This window comes from Triturus cristatus, chromosome 10 (assembly GCF_964204655.1).
Source record: "Triturus cristatus chromosome 10, aTriCri1.1, whole genome shotgun sequence".
Lineage (NCBI taxonomy): Eukaryota > Metazoa > Chordata > Amphibia > Caudata > Salamandridae > Triturus > Triturus cristatus.
In genome coordinates this window covers 1,199,323,825-1,199,340,450 of record NC_140593.1, presented here as the reverse complement: position 1 = coordinate 1,199,340,450, position 16,626 = coordinate 1,199,323,825, and the positions used below count along the sequence as shown (strand labels likewise).

At 48.8% G+C, this 16,626-nt stretch overlaps 1 protein-coding gene across 1 annotated transcript in view; it reads right to left on the bottom strand.

Moving 5' to 3' along the window:
* Positions 1–11,557, bottom strand: part of LOC146797040 (myosin-4-like) — a 37,489-nt gene extending 25,932 nt beyond the window's left edge. Inside the window, exons 1-11 of the mRNA XM_085629637.1 lie at positions 11,422–11,557; positions 7,860–8,078; positions 7,605–7,748; positions 3,552–3,708; positions 3,438–3,465; positions 3,209–3,329; positions 3,026–3,118; positions 2,864–2,927; positions 2,627–2,725; positions 2,021–2,124; positions 1,743–1,881 (exon numbers count right to left, since the gene is read on the bottom strand). Coding sequence (XP_085485763.1) covers positions 1,743–1,881; positions 2,021–2,124; positions 2,627–2,725; positions 2,864–2,927; positions 3,026–3,118; positions 3,209–3,329; positions 3,438–3,465; positions 3,552–3,708; positions 7,605–7,748; positions 7,860–8,063 — 1,153 coding nt within the window. The 5' untranslated portion in view covers positions 8,064–8,078; positions 11,422–11,557. The remainder of the gene's footprint in view (positions 1–1,742; positions 1,882–2,020; positions 2,125–2,626; positions 2,726–2,863; positions 2,928–3,025; positions 3,119–3,208; positions 3,330–3,437; positions 3,466–3,551; positions 3,709–7,604; positions 7,749–7,859; positions 8,079–11,421) is intronic.
* Between the last annotated feature and the right edge of the window lie 5,069 nt (positions 11,558–16,626).

The window sequence follows — 16,626 nt, the reverse complement described above, 5'->3', positions numbered from 1 at the left end:
ATTTAATGTTTTACATTTTTTAAATGGCATGGCTTGTTTCAAATACTTTTCGCTCGGAAACTTTGAACAGAATTTAAAAAGAGTAAGGAATTATGGGCCAGATGAACGACTGGGGCATTTAGCGACTCGCAAATTGCGCTCAATTGTGAGTCGCTAAATGCCATGTACAATAGAGTCGGAGACACTGTTTGCGATTCCCAATGGGGTCGCAAATTGCATGCCTCATCAATATTCATGAGGCACTAGCAATTTGCGACCCCATTAGGAATGGCTGGCCCTCCCATGTATGGTGGCCTGCTGGGCTCAGCAGACCTCCATGTCTGGGACTGCTTTTCAATAAAGCAGGATTGATTTTTTTTTAAATACAGCCCGTTTTCCTTAAGGGAAAACGAGATGCATTTAAAAAAAAAAAAATGAAACGTTTTTGTTTCATTTTTTTAAGTACAGGTTGTGGTCCCTGGGACCACTGTCTGCCCCTAAAAAATATTTTGCGTTGCATTTGCAAAGGGGAAGGGGTCCCCTGGGGACGCCTTCCCATTTGCAAGTGCATTACCACCTTCTTGAAGAGGGCGGTAAATTGTGATGGTTTTGCGACGGTAATTGCGATCGCAAAACATTCTTACATAGGGTAGAGAGTCGCAATTAGGAAGGGACGCCCTTGGAACGCCCCTTCCTAATTGCGAGTCGCAAATCCTTATTTAGCGAGTCGCAAATAAATTGCGACTCGCTAAATAGGGTTTGTAGATGGCCCTATTAGTTTTTGCATGCGCAAACGGGTCGCTAACCCATTTGCGCATGCAAAAATGGGTCATACATCTGGCCCCTTGAGAATGTAAAGGGAAACGCTTGTCAAGGCCGACTTTACTAATCACAAGATTCAGCCATTTTCTCCTCTGCAGTGGCCCTGGGAGCAGATTTAGGGGCCTCCAGGAGAAGTGTCATGCTAAGTACACCTTCTGCTTCAGACACCTGCTCACTGGGTGCTACAAAGAGCCTGTCCTTCAGTGCTTTCATGCAATATGTAGAATGCAGGAGGTTAAATACAAATAATCCTTAAAGTCTGCTATTCAGCTATACCCCAGCAAAAATACTCTTCTTTTTGTGCCTTTGCAGACAATCTGGGAGGGGTGAGGAGAATCACAGTGCAGGAGGTTGGGAAGAATGAAGCAGCACAAGACTGAGAGAGCTAGTAAACACATGCCCTTTCATGGGGTGTTGAAAGAAAAAGGAAAAGGTAGCTCGTTATATGTGAGAAGTTACAGGATACACGTCACCCAGTCCAAAGGATCACAAAGAGGCCATGCTCCACCGGGAGGAAAACACAAGAAGAAGGAAAACAATTGAGGAAGAAACAAGCAGATGAGAGTGACAATAAAACCAATAAATGGTAGGAAATGGGCACGCTGTTAGCCCACTGTAAGCTCACTCCCTGTCTGGATAGACCTAAAAAGTATGTTTACGGTTGCAAACCCTGAATTGGGATTTTTACAACAGTAAAATTGATTTGTACATCGGGCCCAGAACGCGTAATGTTTTAGCAGGATACCCTTTCAGCCTAGGGGAGTGTATTCCTGCAACTCACACTGATCAGAAGTTATGCAGTTGTTTCTCCTTACCCCTCTAATGTTGACCTTTCTACAGTAAGGCCAGTTTCACTTTCAATAATGAGATTAATCCTCTTAAAATTAATGCATTTAAAGTCTGATGCTATTATCGAAGATGAGGGTTATAGCATGCCCTACCTTCTGTGCCATCGGGCTCAGCCTGCTCCTCACGCTGTTTCTGCTTGAACTTCATGTTTCCATGGTGCATGACTGCTCCTGTCAGCTTGTAGATGGCGATCTTCTCATCTTGGTTGAATCCCAGGATATCGATGGCACTCTGTTGTGAAATAAGGGGGAGTATTTTATGAATGAGAGACTCAACTTAATGGGATGACCATGTATGGTAACTTTTACACCCCTTTCTTGTAGCAGGTTTGGGTGAGTAGGCGAGGAAGCCCCAGTTCATTGTCACTTACATCTGTAGCCAGCAGCTCCTCTTCGTCATCGATGCTCTTCACCGCAATCTCACCCTGGCTGACGGTTGGGTAGTCATATGGGTTCGTGGTAATGAGCAGCATTTCTGTTGGAGAGAAAAAAATAGAATGCATTAAATAATGCAGTAAAACACTTGGCAAGCGCGTAAATAATTACCTTTTCATGAATTCCATTTGTTTGCTGTACTTTTATCAAAAACTCTTGCAGGCATCAATGGGTGCTGCATTTCCATTATAAAAATGGAAAATATGTCAATAATGATTGCAATTGCTGATTAATCCGTTTACATTTTGATCTTGTTAGTGAAAGCCACCAATGCAGAATTTAGATTTCTGGCCACATGTTTTATTTACTACAATTTAATATCAATTCTGCAATATTTTGCCTCCTAGACTATTTGATTAAATCATATTAATCATTCACTGAGTTACACATTTGTCTCTCTTTGACTGTTACACTAGCAAACAGGACTCAGTGAACCACAATGTTTTTTCTTTTTTTTTTTTACGCTACTAAAATATCATCTTTTAACAGATACTTCTATTGAGTGCAGATAAAGGGAGATTTGAAGCATTTTAGATACTAACCGACCAGCTCTGGCTTCTTATTGGTCATGATCTGGTAGAAGATGTGGTAGCTCCTCTCAGCTGACAGCTGGAATGTGACTCTGGACTTTTCCAGCAGGTCTGTAATGCAAGCATAATTTATGATAAATTGCTCAATATATATATATCTTTTTCGTTTGGGATATGTGTGTGTGTGTGTGTGTATATATATATATATATATATATATGTATACATATATATGTGTGTGTATGTCTTACATGTTTCAATATCTGCAGAAGCCAGCTTTCCTGTGGTTCCAAAGTGAATTCTGATAAATTTACCCTACAAAATAAATAGAGGGTAGAATTATTTCGGGTGTTTATTAAGAGACAGCAAATGGTTCTTCAAACCCCTGAATTGGAAGTAATTGGAAGTCTTACAAAACGGGATGAGTTGTCGTTCCTCACAGTCTTGGCGTTACCAAAGGCTTCCAGCAGAGGGTTAGCCTGGATGATTTGATCTTCCAGCGTTCCCTATTAGAGAACCAAGGTTTCATCATCAATTACGTTGTCTGACATACATATAGTGTGTGGTGTTAAAATGAATTGAACAGAGAAACAAACCTGCATCTTGTTGCCTGTGCCGGCGGCCTCTTTTTTCTTGTCGCCACCACCAACAGCAATTGTTGCAAAGTACTGGATGACGCGCTTGGTGTTCACAGTCTTTCCTGCACCAGATTCTCCTCTGTAGAGAAATAGGAAATTCAGAACAATTCATTTAAGTGCCTCAGCCACATAAAGCTGGTGATGTAAATTAAGCTCATCAATTTTCTACTAATGATGTATTACTTACGTGATCAGGACAGACTGATTTTCACGATCTGTTCAAGGAATGTCAGAAAAGATTGCGTTAAGCAATGCTATATTTCAGTAGAAATCATAACTGTTAAATCAAGTAAACCATTACCTGTCAACATGAACTGATAGGCGTTATCAGAGATGGAGAAGATGTGAGGTGGGGCTTCCTGGCGCTTCTTGCCTCTGTAAGCAGCCACTACCTCGGGGTTGTACACTGGCAACCACTTGTAGGGGTTCACAGTGGCACAGAAAAGACCAGAGTAAGTCTGAAATTAAAGAAAGGGATTTTTATTAAATGTAAAAATTAATGGCCGGCCAAAGCAAAATAATTTAAGGAATAAATCTATTTTCAACTTTGTCAGTGAATTGTAAGTTTTTTTTTCATAATACACTTTACCAACACCAGCTCCCACTGTGCATGGTCTTTGATAGTGCGCAGCGGGGTTGGCCCACACCCAAGGTCTCCACCTCACCTGCCACCTCTTTCTTTGTTTGCTCCCTCTCTATCTCTCTTCGTCTCCCTGAGCCATGCGCTTTCTGTCTTTTTTTACCGTCTTAAAAATTATAAACCGAATCCAGTTCGCAATTTATTCCCAAAATGAAAATCAAATCCACTACTTGAAATGGCGACTTACTCTGTTCGCGTTTTATTCTTGTGGTACTTGAGTTTTTGCACGTCACTGGGTGCCCCTTAGCACTCCCCTGGGGTGGAACTGAGGTCTGCCCATTATTGTGCATTCCCCCCCCCCCACAGCTCAGACGTCCTGAATCAAACTTGACTTATGTATTCAAGATGGCAAAAAAATTATTTCCAGAGGCCTTCACCAGCCAATGACATTTGTCAAAAACTCCAAATGTGATTGACAGGAGGCTCAAATGACTGAATCATGACTTAAAAGAGCACAGAATAAAAAAGTGCTAAACTTTCGAGACTGCTCTGCACCATTTCTACAGGCTTATATCTCCAAAAATACTAAAGGGAATGATACTACACCAAAGGAAGCACTTTCTGAGTAGGGTTCTAGGTCCAGGTGAAGTTTGATGTAAATCTGTTAAGCACTATTGACTACGTGCAAGCAGAATGTTTCCCCTGCAAGGATCTGCATGAAAATTGTCATGCCGGGACTCACTAGACTACGCATGCAATGGCCAAATTCGATGCATATATGTTTATGGGGTTAAAAGCTATCAGCATCTCAAAAAATGCCTTTTCAAAGGCAGACTGTCCTGAACCATAACTACAAAGTGGTGACTGCCACGCTGTTATGACCACAGGTTTTAATCTACGTAAATCATTTTGGGTGCTTCTCTGCATTGTGGAGATAAGTTATCTTTTGTATTGTGATAGACCCTAAACGTGGCATGCATCTACTGCCCAGATATGTGGATCTTTCCATTTTGGGCTGAGTTTGCTGGTGTGCTTTGGGAGCACAGGTTTAGTCTCTTGAATTGGTGGAACAGGGTGGTGATGCACAAAGGGATGTCTAGCAGTGGTGGCCGATACAAGTAAAAAGTGGTAGGGTGGGTGGAGGAAGCGTGGGTGGAGCACGGGAGGGGAGCACAGGGGTGGTGGTTAACTTAAATGATACTAACATGCTTTATTATCATTTTATGATTCCTTAATTCACTGCTCAGAAAGCAGTGGGGTTGCGCTCCTCCGCCTTAATGGAGGAGCCGCCGCTGTGTCTGGCCTTCTTAAGCTCCCACTAACCTGCTTGCCCTCTCAGTGCTTTCTTGTCTCCTACCATGTTTGCTGCATTCTCGTAGGTTTGTTAAACTGTAGCTTTGCACAAGCTATTGTATAGTATCAATCAGTATATAGTTCCCAGATAGTCAATATTTGTATGTTTGTTGCTTAGTGTAAAGGAGTGCACTGAGTTACTCTTTGAGTGTGGACTAGGGACAGCTTTGGCTGGTTCTCCAGTCTGTTATAAACTCAAAGATGAACGCATCATAGTCTTAGTGATACTAACTATAGAAAGTGGCTTTTGGTATGTCTGCTTCAGCCATTTGTCATTCTCACTTTGCTTCATTCCAAACGACAGTATGTGTAGAGTTGGAGACTGGTCCTGAACCCTTCATCTACTAGGCAATGCCAGTCACATTTTGTATGAGTGCAACGAAAAGCCATTCTGTGATTGGCTTGTGAGACAGTGTGAGTTAAGGTATAATGTCTGTTTACATTTTTCAATGGGCCTGGGGTAAGTATCAATAGGGGAAGAATTACCTTCTCTGAAGACATCTCGTCTCCCCCTCCCCAGCTCTAACACACCCAGACAAAGAATAGGACATTTCACGACATCGCCACGCCCCTGGCCCAGCCTTCATAAAGCTGTGGGATAGTGTTGAATAAATATCACAAACTACAGGTGCAGAATTTCCAGCACCTACTAGGACATATAATGCATTCCAAGTCCTTCATTTATCTCTGTGACGCGTTGCACAAGTTAAAGACTTGTGAGTGCAGCCGCTTTACTGATGGCGGCCCTGTTAAAGTCAGGCACCAATGAAAAGCTATTATTAGGCTAATCTCTTCCTCACAGCCCATGCCCAGATCTGCTCTGCCATGCATTGTTAAAACAGTGCATAGATAAATACTTGATACTAAACCTGCATGAGTGCTGTTAGGTATACATGTGCGTCGTTATGTGTGTAGTTATAAATGGATTTGTGCCTATATGAATGCAGAATTTGTTGGAATTTGTGGATACCTGCATGTCTTTGCTATGCATTTGCACTTCAACTTGATGTGCATGAGTGTGTGTGTGTGTATGTGTTTGTGTGCGCATGTGTATGTGTTTGTGTGTGTGTGCGTGCGTGACTGTGTGTATGCACTAGACCAGTGCCAGGTCTGTTGAGTTTATCAATGCTTATTTTTGCCATCTGCTGACCTTTTATCTTTACCAGAACCATTGTTTTGCACAGGCTCCTGCTTGGGGCAGGCATCATACCTACTGGGGAATCAGTGGTTGGGATTGGTCACAGAGGTCCACTCTCTGTATTTAGCCTCTGCTTGTGGCAGGCATCATACCTACTGGGGACTCAGTGGTTGGTGGTTGGGATTGGTCAGAGTTCCGCTCTCTGTATTTAGCCTCTGCTTGGGGCAGGCATCATACCTACTGGGGAATCAGTGGTTGGGATTGGTCGCAGAGGTCCACTCTCTGTATTTAGCCTCTGCTTGGGGCAGGCATCATACCTACTGGGGACTCAGTAGTTGGGATTGGTCGTAGAGGTCCACTCTCTGTATTTAGCATCTGCTTGGGGCAGGCATCATACCTACTGGGGACTCAGTGGTTGGGATTGGTCGCAGAGGTCCACTCTCTGAATTTAGCTTCTGCTTGGGGAAGGCATCGTGCCTACTGGGGACTCAGTGGTTGGTGGTTGGGATTGGTCAGAGGTCCACTCTCTGTATTTAGCCTCTGCTTGAGGCAGGCATCATACCTACTGGGGACTCAGTGGTTGGTGGTTGAGATTGGTCGCAGAGGTCGACTCTCTGTATTTAGCCTCTGCTTGGGGCAGGCATCATACCTACTGGGGACTCAGTGGTTGATGGTTGAGATTGGTCAGCGGTCTACTCTCTGTATTTAGCCTCTGCTTGGGGCAGGCATCATACCTACTGGGGAGTCAGTGGTTGGTGGTTGGGATTGGTGGCAGAGGTCCACTCTCTGTATTTAGCGTCTGCTTCTGGTACTAATGGTGGGTCTCTTCCCTCCAGAGAAGTCATGTACATAAGTAAGAGTGTGATATTCTCTGCTTGGCTTCATGGAATGTATGGGAGATACTCTTTTACATAAAGCTTCGTTTGCCTATATGTCTTATGTAAATACTAACAACGTTCTCTGCAATTTGAAGCTATTGTGTGTGTTGCTAATATTCAGTAGGCTAATTTATGTAAACTGTTTTATGGGTGTAAACCCCCTCTGGGTAAACATAACCTTAACCTGTGACGAGCAAATGGCTGCTTCATTTAGTTTGTGGAGCTAAATGGACTGAATTAAGAGGGGCCCCTCGGCACTCCTCAAGTCAGTGTGATAAGTCTCAAAGGTGTACATAGGTTTGCTTTTCGGGCGGCAAAGCACAGGCTGCGCTCATTGGCTGGACATTCTTTGGGGGTGTCTGAGATATGTCTAGTGACCTTTCGAACTTCCCCATTCGTACTCACGTAGATCATCCAGGCTGCGTAGCGCTCGGCGAGGTTAAACAGCACGGAGGCTTCATTCAGATGGGTCATTATGACCATGTCTTCAATCTTGTCGTACTTGGGAGGATTCTGGGGGTAGACTTGAGTGTCTTTGACTGTTACAGTCTAGAAAGAAGGAAAGACAGGCAAAGATAAAGTTGGAGTTGAGCAGAGATGTCTGGCTGCATTCTGATGCTAGGCTTGTTTACGCCATTCTTGGTATAAGATTATTTTTACCCTTCCATCGTCGGTCTTCACGGTGACTTTGCCACTCTCTCGGGCCGTGATGGTTCCTTTGACGAAGAGCTCTTTTTCGTCATCTACGAAGCAGGTGTTCTTGGCATCAAATGGCCTGTTTTGGGCTTCCAACCTTTCCTTTTCAGACTTACGCAAGTACTGCGCAGCCGCCCCAAACACCGCCATTTCCGAGTCCGACGACATGACTGCCGACAGTCACTAGGGTTAAAAAAACAAGTCAGTTATAAAGAATACATGTTACTCCTGCAAACATACCTCTGCGTATCTTTAAATGTGGTGAGTGGGAAATACGAATGGCCTTTCAGCCGTTGCTAATTATGTATATTGGATGGAGCTCGAAATATCACCCATAACCACACCAGTTCAGTCGGGCAGCTCAGTGCAGAGTTGCACTTCTGGGTCGGTGGTTGACTCTGATCAGGTAAAGATAAACGCTTGTCGTCATTTCCAGTCTGTTCAGAGGCCTGCGTGGGATGAGCTCATGGTCTCTGTCCACTCTTCTGTGGATAGGAGTCCAAGTCACCAAAGCCACCGCACAATTCCCTCGGATTGGAGCCCTATGGTAGTCGGTGCAGAGAGGCCAGCATTTATGTAGCTGGAGCCTGACTGGGGCTCTGCAGAGCAATCATCCCCTTTGCTGTGCTGCATCATGCGTGAAGCCTGCTGTGCTTGAAAGACCTGATGCGTTTCCAGCGCTCTCCAGCCTGCGCCTTCAGCACACTGCCAGCTCACACTGTCGCAGAAAGGGTTCAGTCCTCACTGTGTGTTGACTCAGTGGCGGCTGGTGAACTTTGGGAAAGGTTGGCCTTATTGTCACTAGCCAGCACACTAAGCAAACTAATCTTCCAAGGAAAACAGACTGAAATGTGCATTAGGTGCAAGAATCTTTACATAAATGGACGAAAAACTATAGATTGTAGAGGGAGTTTAATTCATTTGGATGTGCTCTCTCAAAGAAACTCCTGTAATATTGCGAAACATAAATACCCTCTTCGGCCATTTCAGCCACACATATCTAACTCATTTCCTTCTCTCACCCCGCTCCTACCAGGTGGATTATCATACATTCTATACATTGAAAGGGGCTCAATGAAAAAATGACACAGGTGTCAGAATCTTAGCTTTAGAAAGCAGACCTATCCCTCAGTTGAATGTTGCACATTAAACATGTGTTCACGTCATTCCTTCACTTATGCATGCATTTTGTAGGGTAATGTACTGTCCCTGGTGATTGACTGTTCAGTAGTGTCCTACAACAAGTTGGTGTGTGCCATATCTTTTATGGTAAGTGCCTCTAGGCAGAGAAGGGCTGCTCGCGACCCCAAAAACACCATGTGATTTTGTAGACTATACATAAAATGCACCTGTCTACAATTTCCATCCCCTTTATTGATAACTTTCACAGTTTCAAGTCAAATGCAGCTTTGCAGAATGTGCCATTGAAGCTGGGTTTATGCCCCAGGAGGTGCCCGGTTCCCCCATGGACTACAGAGGGTGATGCCCACCGTGCTGAGGAGTTCCATGAAGGGTTTGGCTGGGTGGCCTTGGCAGCCCCTCACAGAAGGTGTTCATCATCTGGGACCAGATGGTCCTAGAAGTTCACGCATTATGGAATGGGAGATATTGCATTTTGATCTCCCAGGTGATGAAGCAGGGCCGAGCGTGCTGTTGTTGGCAGTCACTCGCCCTGCCTGAGGTCCAGGCTGGAGTACTGAGTGCCTGGGGAAATGATCTCTCACTACAGGCGAGTGTCAGTGCAGCCTCCACCTGGATGGGGCTGAATCCCCAGTGCAGTGTTCCAATTCTGTGTTTCACTGCTCGGGTGGGGGGGCTGTCTAAAAGCTGCAGAGAAGGCTCTCTTAACGGTGCATCTGTTCGAAGGAAGAGTTTCTTTAAGCGCATTCTGTTAAATATGGGACAGCGGCACCAAGCAATGACTGACCACCGCCTAAGAGTTACACCAATCTGCCTCACAATGTAGGGAATCCCAACTGAGGCCATTAAAGGCTCAAAGTTATGGCCCCATGAAAGTCAGTCAGGCTCCATAAATACATAGTTAACGACCCACAAGCAGCTATTTAACTAGCAGTGGCATCTAAGCGCTGTAATAAAACCCTCTTCATAAAGTGAGAGTCGACTTCAGTCCCCTGGAGGGCTGACTGGCGATCCAGCCTCAGAGACCCAACTGGGAAGCAAATGACAATTTGTCTCACACTGAACAGGTGCCAGGAAGGGGGTAACCCCAGGCCAGACTGCTGGAAGGTGCACTACAGTAGCTTGTTAGATGGGACTATGTGCCCCTCCCTGGTTTGACCGTGTTAGTTTTACTTCATCTACAGCTCTTGAGAAATGTGCCATTCCAGTGGGAGGAAACAAGGAATAACCCTTACCTTCATACGGAAGTTTTTTTTCAATTAAAATAAACACGGATTTTGTTATTCGTGCCATACAGAGACTTGTTGAATTTTTGAAATTCAGCGCCGAGACACCCCAGGGTATTTGTGCGCTATATAAATTGCATAAATAAATAAATAAGGTGTTCCAGGTCGGTCTCAGAAGTTGGCCTCTTAATATGAGTTATTTGCGTTTCCTGGATATGATTTGGTACATGCACAGCAGTCTAAAGCCATCCTTACTCTAATGTAATGGTAGAGTATATTCTACACTTTGCAGCTCTTCCACCAGTTCAGAAAGCGAAGAAAAGGTATCCACGGATCTCAGAGCTAGTCGTGGGGGTGTTCTATTTTGTCCAAGAGTGCATTATAAGGGTGACATGTGCTGCCCAGTTTTTCTGAATTAAACTTCTTTGCAACCCCCATTTACCTTCTGCTATTAAAGTCTGAACGTCAGAGGTTTGGAAATAGTGGAGTTTTGCGGGAGTGACTACATCCCAGACTCACGGGAATGGCCTCTTGGCCAGAAGCGCAGCAAGCCTGGGGCCCGATTCACAAAGGAAAAATAAGACGAAAGTCTAACTTTACGACTTTCGGTATTCACAAAGGGCATTTACTATTCGTAAATGCCCTTTGCATGTACTACTGGTAAATGCCCTTTCTGAATACCAAAAGTCGTAAAGTTAGATCTTGGACTTTACTGTGCCTTTGACATTGTGGGTGCTTCCTTCAAATGAACGACGGCGAAGCTACAAAGATCTTTTCTTGGTGGGAACACTGCTAAGTTATCTGTTGCGCCTCCTCTCACCAGAACCTTGCCGGTCCCAGGCAGTGCCTGTGGATGGGAGGCCTCACCTGAGTCTGGAGCCCGTGTCGGTGTTCCCCTGTTTATTTAGGGTGCAGCATCGGGGGGGGGGGGGGGAGTGCAACCTCCTGGGGGGAGTGCACCCGCACACTGGCTCTAGGGAGGCTTCTCTGCCCACCACCTCGCTCACTTGTAGGAGTTCCCGTTGGACTCGGACTAATCCAGCTCAGCACTGAGTACCCGTGCAAGGACCACAGGGGTGTGCAACCAAAGGTGCAGAAGCCGGCGATGACACCCTGTTGATTCTTGCTTTCATGTCCTCCTCAGTGGACTCGAGTCTTACCTCCCAATGCCTTTAGCTTCAGAAACCAAAACCTTCACGGAGCCCCTGTAAGAAAGCACAGCACATAAGTCATTCAGATCAAACATCACATCACAGTTTGCTTGTTTGCAACTTGAGCTACGTGCATGCTTTTCCACTTTAAATTAGGAATGCTTCATTTTTGTCACAATGCTTAGTTTTGTCAGGACTCGGTGTGAGGGGAAAAGGGTGCCTGAGGGTATGAAGGGAGCCTTAACTGTGGGAGTTCTTGAGAGGTACCTTTCCTGCACATCCTCAAACGAGCTGTAAAACGACTTAAATCTACGCCCAGAGCTGCTGCACTTACCGGAAAGTCTGAAGCTGCAGCAGTGGGACGCCATCCCTTCTTATATACAGGCCCATCTGCTGATTCAGCACGGGTGACCTTCTACTGGTGGAAATCAGAAACCGAATGCGACAAAATCTACACTTAAACCTATAAATAACTGCGGCAATTAAACATGATCGTGGATGCCAAGTGGCGGCGGCTATAATATAGATAGAACATTAGTGATGCCGGAGCTATGTGTGCACGTATGGGGCTCCGGCGCCTGCCTATGCCAGGAATCTGAGGCGTCTACAGCATCCCTCGTAATGCAGCCTACCACTGATGGAGGAGGCGGCCACCCAGGACCGCTGCTGTACGCTGGAGGGAAACCAGGGCTTCATTTGTAAAGTGCCAGGGCTCTAATCAGGAGGCCACTGCAGCTTCCACTACCCATCGTCACTGCTAGCGTTGCTAGTGGCATTACCTGCACAACTACTAACCAGCACAATGCTACGAGTGTGACAATTCAGCCTATTTCAGGCCCCAAAGCATACTGAATAAATAAACAATTGCTGTTCCTCCCATCTCTGAATTATACAAACAGGGGCACCATGAGGCAGCTGTCATAAGTGCTGGTGTCTACAGTTTAGTGTCTGTGCCAACAATTAAGTGCTGGTGCCGAGCACCGGAAACCACTGGATCAAATTAAGCACTGAGGGAAACAAATCCATCCAAGCAATATTAAATAACCTCTTTTATAAGGTTTTGATTTCTTCATGTCGAAAGCCAAACTCCTTAACCAGAAGCACAGCTTTGTAAAGTCGGGCCTCAGGCCCGCATTGTGACAATGACAGAGACGGACACCAGGATCTGCAGTATCGTAACTGGCCACGAGCACGTGCACCCGGGCCTTTTTTATTAGCGGGGCACGTCACTCGTGACACCCGTGATGGATGGGTGTCGGGTGCAGTGTGTCCAGCCCTCAAGGGAGTGGCTGGAAGTGCAACTTCCTGCGGGACACTAGAACGTGTCTCGCAGGACACTACATTCCTCCCCAACTTTATTGAAGGACAAAACAAGAAGTCAAGTCCAACCTGTGGGGAAAAACACAGTTGATGAAATACCACAGGGTCCATCAGCTTCCTCGAGTCAGGTGGCAGGATGACATCAGACGAGGGCTGGTGACCTTGGCTTGCAGCAGAACCTTCTCCGCGGGCACTCGTAATTTAACCTGAGGGACTCAGGGCACGACCGCTGGCTTGGAGATGTCCGCTGCATACCGTCCGTTCGCTGACAATGAAGTGTCTTGCATGGCTTCCTCTTGGCTGACGTCGGTGATGGTCTGTGGTGAGATCTAACAGTTCTTTTGGTGGGCTGCGTCATGACAATGGATGGAGTCTAACGTGAGAGTTCACAGAGGTGTTGCTGGACCGACTGTCCCTGTGGAACCACGTGGCTGTGACCGGTACCCTGTTGGTGGGGCAATGTCTCTTCTCGCTCTCCCGCCTGGGGAGGCCCGTCATCGGGGTTGCTGCGGGACTATAGGAAGGCTGCACTGGAGCCGCTGCTTGGGTGCCATCTGGTGGCAGCTGCAGGACCGCCGAGGAGCCGTTGCTTGGTCGCACGCACAACCCTCACAGGTGGATGATTGTTGGTCAAGACTTGCACTCGCTGCCGCGGTTCCGGTGTAGGCCCAGTTCACAGGTGGTTGCTGGTTCCCTTTAGTCGGCTTGTGTGGCAACGGTTTCAGACTCCAGTCCATCGGTACTCGGGAGGTGGTGTTTGACGCATGTGCTGATGACTGGCGTGGTGATGGCTACCAGCTATGTGGTGATCGGAATGACAGGTGTTGGTGGCTTGCTGGGAGGGTTCGGATGTTAGGATGGACATGGGCAGCCACGTGCCTCCGCCTTGCTGATGTTGAGTGTCCATGGCGGCTTAACACGTAGAGTGTGTTGATCCTCTCTTGCCTGGCTTGGGGGCCACTGCCGACTCCATCTTGAGGCGGTGTGAGGACGGACACTCAGGGCAGATCTTCACCGATGGCACCTGCGGACAGGAGCAGGGATGCCACTTGACTTGGACAGCCGACGCTTGGGGAGTGACCGTTCACCTGAAGACGCGTTGTGGAGGGACGCGGTTTGCGACTGCTGCGGCTTACGTTCGGTTCTCTTGTGAGGCTGTGTCCAGGGACGGTTGTCCGCCTTGGTGGCTGCCAGATGTGTCAGGGTGAGCTCTTGGCTTGCTGTGAGTCCCTGGTCTTCTCCTTTTTTCGGTCTGTTCAGTCTACCTGTGTTTTCCGCTTTTTCAGGGTGACAGGGCTGTCACTCTTCTTTCTTTGAGGGCGTTGCGCTTGGACCTCGAGGCGGCGCTGTCATGGCGCCGGCTTCTGCCTTCGCTCCGGCGCGCTCCTTGCTTGCTGGGCGACGCGACGTCCAGTCGCGTGTCGCTGGCGTTGGAGCGCCTGTTGCTGTGGCGGCCGGCCACGTGGAGTGTGCGACTCCTTCCTTGCCTGTTGTGGGTCACCGCCGACTCCATCTTGAGGCTGTGTTGAGGAGGACACTGTGTCACGGACACTGTGACGTTTTCGGGCCGCTGCGGGTGCGACTCCTCTCTTGCCTGTCGTGGGTCACCGCCGACTCCATCTTGAGGCTGTGTTGAGGAGGACCCTGTGTTGCTTTCAGCCCACTGCGGGGCTTCGCTGGTGCAGTGGGGACGTGGTCGCTCTCTGTGCTGCATTCAGCTGTGTTTCTTTGTAGGGATGTCTCTATCTCCCAGGCGCCTGCCCGTGCAGTCGGATTCACTGGCGTGGTCTTCTGCGTGCTTCGGACCACGGGTGATCCGTCTTTGCCGTTGGCGTTCTCCTCCGGCAACTGGTGTGTCTGCAGTGTGGTTGGCGGTTGTGCCCGTTCACCAGAAAGGGCGGGTGATGCGGCCTCTTCACTGGTGGTGGCTTTGGGTGCGGCTGGCCTTCCACTTGTGGTGATGGGGCGTGTGTTGCAGGCCCCTTGGTGTCGGTGCTTGAGCTTGGTCGGTGTTGCTAGGGCTGGAGAATTGTCAGGCTTTTCTGGGAGCGCTCAGTTCTATGCAGCAGTCTTGTCCCTTAGAAGGTCAAAGTGACTTATTGGGGTGGCGTGCACCTCACCCCGCCTTTGTGTGTTCCTCTTGGGGCTTGCTGTCTTTTGCTAACCAACAGGTTCCTGTGCTGGGGTGGTCTTGGCCTCCTGGTTTTCCTTTGCTGGGTGCGGGTTGGTGCTCTTCTTCCTTGACCAGCTGAGGCCACCCTTCCGCTGATCTCCGCAGTGGCACTGGGAGCAGGGCTCAGGCGCGTGCCTTGCTTGTAGTTGAGCATGCGCTGCCCTCCTTTGCAGGGTTAGTAGTTTCTCCTCGGTGCTCCTTGTAGCCACTGGGCTCTTTTAGCCGACGTTGTTACACAGTTCCTGCTGAAGCTCGTGGGAGGCACTGTGGTAGGGGCCACCAGGTGGCGCTGTGGTTGCCAACACTGCAGCCTCCGGTAGATGCCAGTGTGGGGTTGTAGCGTAGTCTCGGTGCTCTCAACTGTCCTCGTTTGGTTCCCTTACCCGGTGTGAAGTAGCCCCTCATCGGCCGGATGCTGGCTGCGGTAGCTTGCCATTCAGGCCACTGTACTAGCAGACAGCCTGGCGACAAACAGGGCTCTTTGGGACCAGCACAATGAAGAGGAAAACCCACTGGCTCAGATGGCGGCAGTGTCTTATGGGAGTCCCGCTGTGTGAGGCATGGCCTGCTGCTGACCTCCGATGCTGTGTTGTGCTAGGGCACTACTGTTGCACGCACCGCTCTCTCTGCGCGGTGCTCTGTGCTTCCTTTCGTCTGCGGGCAATTGGCCGTGCAATGCAGGGATGGTTTTGGCGTCAGCAGTTCTGGAGATGTAGGGGACTGTGTCACCCGAGCCTTGGCGTGGGGCCGGCTGTGGGGGCGCTGTCACTCCTTTAATCATAGGCTCACCTCTACCTGAGACGCCGTCCTGTTGAGTGCCCTCCCGCGCTGGTGTGTCTGCGAATTGCCGCCTGTGCTTCAGCTCAGCCCACCGCGGGCGACTCGGGCGCTGGGCGTGTTTCTACCGGGGGTAGCATCTCTCCGTTTTACTGCTTGGTGCCTTGGAGCGTCGTCGTGGCCGTGCCTTCACCTTTGAGCAAGTAATTCCATTCCGCGACAGCCGGCCGCTAGATGGCGCTGTGTGCTGGTTTTGTTCTGGCTGCTGCGGCCTCCTTCTTGTGTGCAGGCGGTGGAGCGCGTCGCCAGCGTCCAGCCTCGGGCTTCTCGCCGCGCCAATGCCCCTTCCCTCTGTGGCGCGTCTATGCTGGGCAGCTGTCCGCGTGCAGGAGCTTCCTGGTGCTTCGGCGGTAAGAAGGAGCGGGTGGGGGCATCCGACTTATTTCCTGCCCATAGAGGTCGCATGACCTTGCGCTCGTGGGGGCGGCCTATGGGTACAGCGGCAGGCACATTGAGGGCATTGAGGGGGTTGGCGCTCTCCCCGGGCTCACCTGATTGCTGGGAGCGGTGCATCTGGGCTGGACGGCTTGCTGGCCGCGACGGAGGTGCCTCCAGTACGGGTCCCGCGGGCGTGTGCTTCACTGTCCCGGCTCACCTCGGTGCAGGTTTCACCCGGGGTGAGAAACAGCCACAGTTTTCTTTCTCAATGGCAAAGCTGGCGGGTGACGACCTTCGTGCTTCCGCGCACCCGTGTATTGGATTCAGCTCCGCGCCAGTGCGGTTGCTTGAGCTTCATACACGGAGGGGCCTGGGGGCACTCGCCACTCTCTTTTCGGTGCTAGCTGTGTAAAAGATTGCGCCGTAGCGTGCCGTGGGGCAGGTGCCGGCCGCGTGCGTCACCTTAGCAGGCCGGGCCTCATCGTGCCCTGTGACGGTGCTGTCGT